At 47.0% G+C, this 2,707-nt stretch overlaps 1 protein-coding gene across 1 annotated transcript; it reads right to left on the bottom strand.

Moving 5' to 3' along the window:
• Window positions 1–946: 946 nt before the first annotated feature.
• id3 (inhibitor of DNA binding 3) lies at window positions 947–2,389 on the bottom strand. The gene is made up of 3 exons (XM_080012470.1): window positions 1,999–2,389; window positions 1,477–1,550; window positions 947–1,034 (listed from the first exon to the last, which is right to left on the bottom strand). Exons 1-2 carry the CDS (start codon window positions 2,278–2,280, stop codon window positions 1,497–1,499), a joined length of 336 nt encoding a protein of 111 aa, XP_079868596.1. The 5' UTR covers window positions 2,281–2,389; the 3' UTR covers window positions 947–1,034; window positions 1,477–1,496.
• Between the last annotated feature and the right edge of the window lie 318 nt (window positions 2,390–2,707).

The raw sequence follows: 2,707 nt of genomic DNA, 5'->3' as shown, positions 1-2,707 counted from the left end.
TTCAGTTGATGACCTCTGAACACTGATTCTCTGTAGAATGTGAGCACACGTCGCACTGTGGACCCTGACACTTGCACCGTCAATGGAAAAATAGAAGCACTGACAGGAAACTCCCTTTGCGCGACTTCCTCCCACTGAACCTCAAGATTCTTAAAAGAAAAACAAAAAACCTGTTGTATCAGCATTTCTTGTTATCGACACTCAAAAACAAAAAAATTCTAGAAAATCAATATGTGGAAAGACAGCCAAATGTTAAAGAACTTTTTTTATTTCAATACATAAGAACTTACATACAAAGCAAACGTTCATAATAAAGAGTTTATGAAACTCACAGCACATTGTCTGCAGAAATCACCAAATCCCTACAAACATTTACAAATTAACTCTAGTATAGAGTTCTGATATTTGTCCAAGGCAACTAACAAACCCATTGAGATAAGAATACCGACATCTAATTCAACTCCACCTGCACGTATCACACATCCACCCACGGTAGATATGCACACACCCTCATAAACAATTTGCAACCCATCCAAATCATTAGAAAACAGCTGAAGTGGTTTGGGGGGAGGTGGGTACAAATAGGCCTACTAAATTAGGAAGTGAGCTGGGTTTAAGACAAGGCATAGACAGGGACGAGGCCGGGATGGATTAGCCTGTAAAAAGTTTTTTTTTTTTTTTTGTTTTTTTGTTTTTTTGGAATGTAAAAACAACAAAAATGGACAATGTAGGAGACACCGCGTCCATTCCACGTCGTGTTTTCAGCTTTGGTGTGTTGACCCGCCGGTCCGGTGGCCAAGGAATGAGTCCTGTTTCGGAGCGTACACTACTGTTGATCCGCAATCATCCTGGAAACACTACTTTTCCTCTTTTTCTTCTTCTTCTCCTTTCTCTCACCCCCCCCCCCCCCCACACACACACACACACACAAACCCCTCCTTCTCCATCTCCCCCTCTTCAAATACCTATCCCACCCTTTCTGCCCCTCTTGTCCTCTTGCCCGGAGTGAAGTGGAGACATGTGTTTCCCTGCACCTGCATGGAGAGAAAGGAAGAAAAGTGAAGTCAGATCTCTCTCTCTCTCTCTCTCTCTCTCTCTCTTGCTCTCACTCCCTCCCTCCCTGGAAAAGGGAGCAGACAGACTGGCGCCTGGCGTGGAACTTTCATTAACCCCAAGTAGATAGCAATGAATCCGCTTCACATTCTCTGGCCTGTCTAATTGGCAGCATGGTGCATGTGCGGGAGGGGGGGGGGGGGGGGGACCACCGCTTCTCCCGCATATCAGTACTTTAATGATTATAGTTTATAATTTCACAAGTCAAATTAGGCGGCCTGTTATTATTCGGCAAGAAAGTGTGCGCCAGAGACATGTTTTTATGACATCAGAGTCTTGTGATTGCCACACACACACACACACACACACACACACACACATCTGGATGAACATGAATAAGAGTATAAATAGACCGATACATACCATGATGTGTGTCCGCTCTCCTAATGGCATAACCTCCCCTCTTCTTTGGAGAAAGTACGGGCAATGTCTGTAGTCTGGAAATGCAGAACAGGAGAAGCCATGTGAGACATGCAAATGCCAATTATGACACTTTTTTTTTTTTCAAGATTTAAAAATATCCATTTGTCACGTGCAGTCGTAAAAGTGCGGTGTATTTCAAAAGTTAAAATAGGGACAACATGAAATAAAAATCAAACTCAGTTCAAGAAAAACCAAAGCAATATAGCGGTGTTTAGTTTCTTGCTTCTTTTCACGTTTCAATGTGGTCACTGACAACCGGAGTCAAATGTATTTTATGTGCAGGAGTGCGTGCACGAGAAAGCCTGATTCCGATCAAATCAAACTAAATATCCGGACTAATTATTTTATCATCACCATTTTTCCTTCAGAAACTAACGGACACAGCCTGCTGTCAGTCGCACGGTTGTTTTCTGCTACCAAACCCCCAGCCAGCCCGCCCGCCCGCCCGCCTCGCCGCCTCACCTTTATTGACAGAAGCATCTCCGGCGCCGCCGCAGCCTCCGCCTCCAGCGCGATCTGGAGGTCGAAGATGTAGTCGATGACGTGCTGCAGGATCTCCACCTGGCTCAGCGCCTGGTCCTGCGGGATGCTGGGCACCAGCTCCCGCAGCCGCGAGTAGCAGTCGTTCATGTCGCCCTCCACGGACGCGGGTTTACTCCGGCCGATGGCGAGGCTCTGCTCCGAGATGCAGCACACGGCTTTGTAGCAGCTCCTGACCGAGCGGACCGGGCTGATGGCTTTCATCGTTCAGGCTCGTTCGTTCGATGGTTCGTTCGTTTGTTTGTTTGTTTGTTTGCTGCTGCTGTTGTTGTTGTTGTTGTTGTTGTTGCGTTGGATCCTCGCGGTGCGTCCGCCACTGTACTACAGTACCACCGACCCCGAGCCCAGCGCTTTATATCGCAGCTCGCGTGGCCACGCCCCCCGATCCCCCGCACAAATTAACCGATTGGCTAGTGTAAAGCGTTCCCGCCGAGCTCGCCCGCCGATTGGCTGAGGGAGCCTGCCGGGCTGGGGGTGGTGGGGGTAGTGAGGGTTTAAAAAAAAAAAAAAAATGAAAGTATGAGGAAATTATGCTTAAGTGCCAAAGGGGCTTGTCAAGTAATTAGTCAACCCTAACCCTATCTATCTGGTACAACTGGATATATTTAAATCACACGCGGATAAGCCTTTG

The sequence above is a fragment of the Zeus faber genome, assembly GCF_960531495.2.
Source record: "Zeus faber genome assembly, chromosome: 13".
In the NCBI taxonomy this organism is placed as follows: domain Eukaryota; kingdom Metazoa; phylum Chordata; class Actinopteri; order Zeiformes; family Zeidae; genus Zeus; species Zeus faber.
This window is presented reverse-complemented; position numbering and strand designations above follow the sequence as displayed.

Bases quoted from the DNA above. Each gene is read 5' to 3' on its own strand.
- id3 (XM_080012470.1), bottom strand. From the start codon at position 2,280: ATGAAAGCCATCAGCCCGGTCCGCTCGGTCAGGAGCTGCTACAAAGCC. The intron at 1,551-1,998 runs GTGAGGCGGCGA...CTGCATTTCCAG, and splicing joins AGATGCTTCTGTCAATAAAG to ACTACAGACATTGCCCGTAC.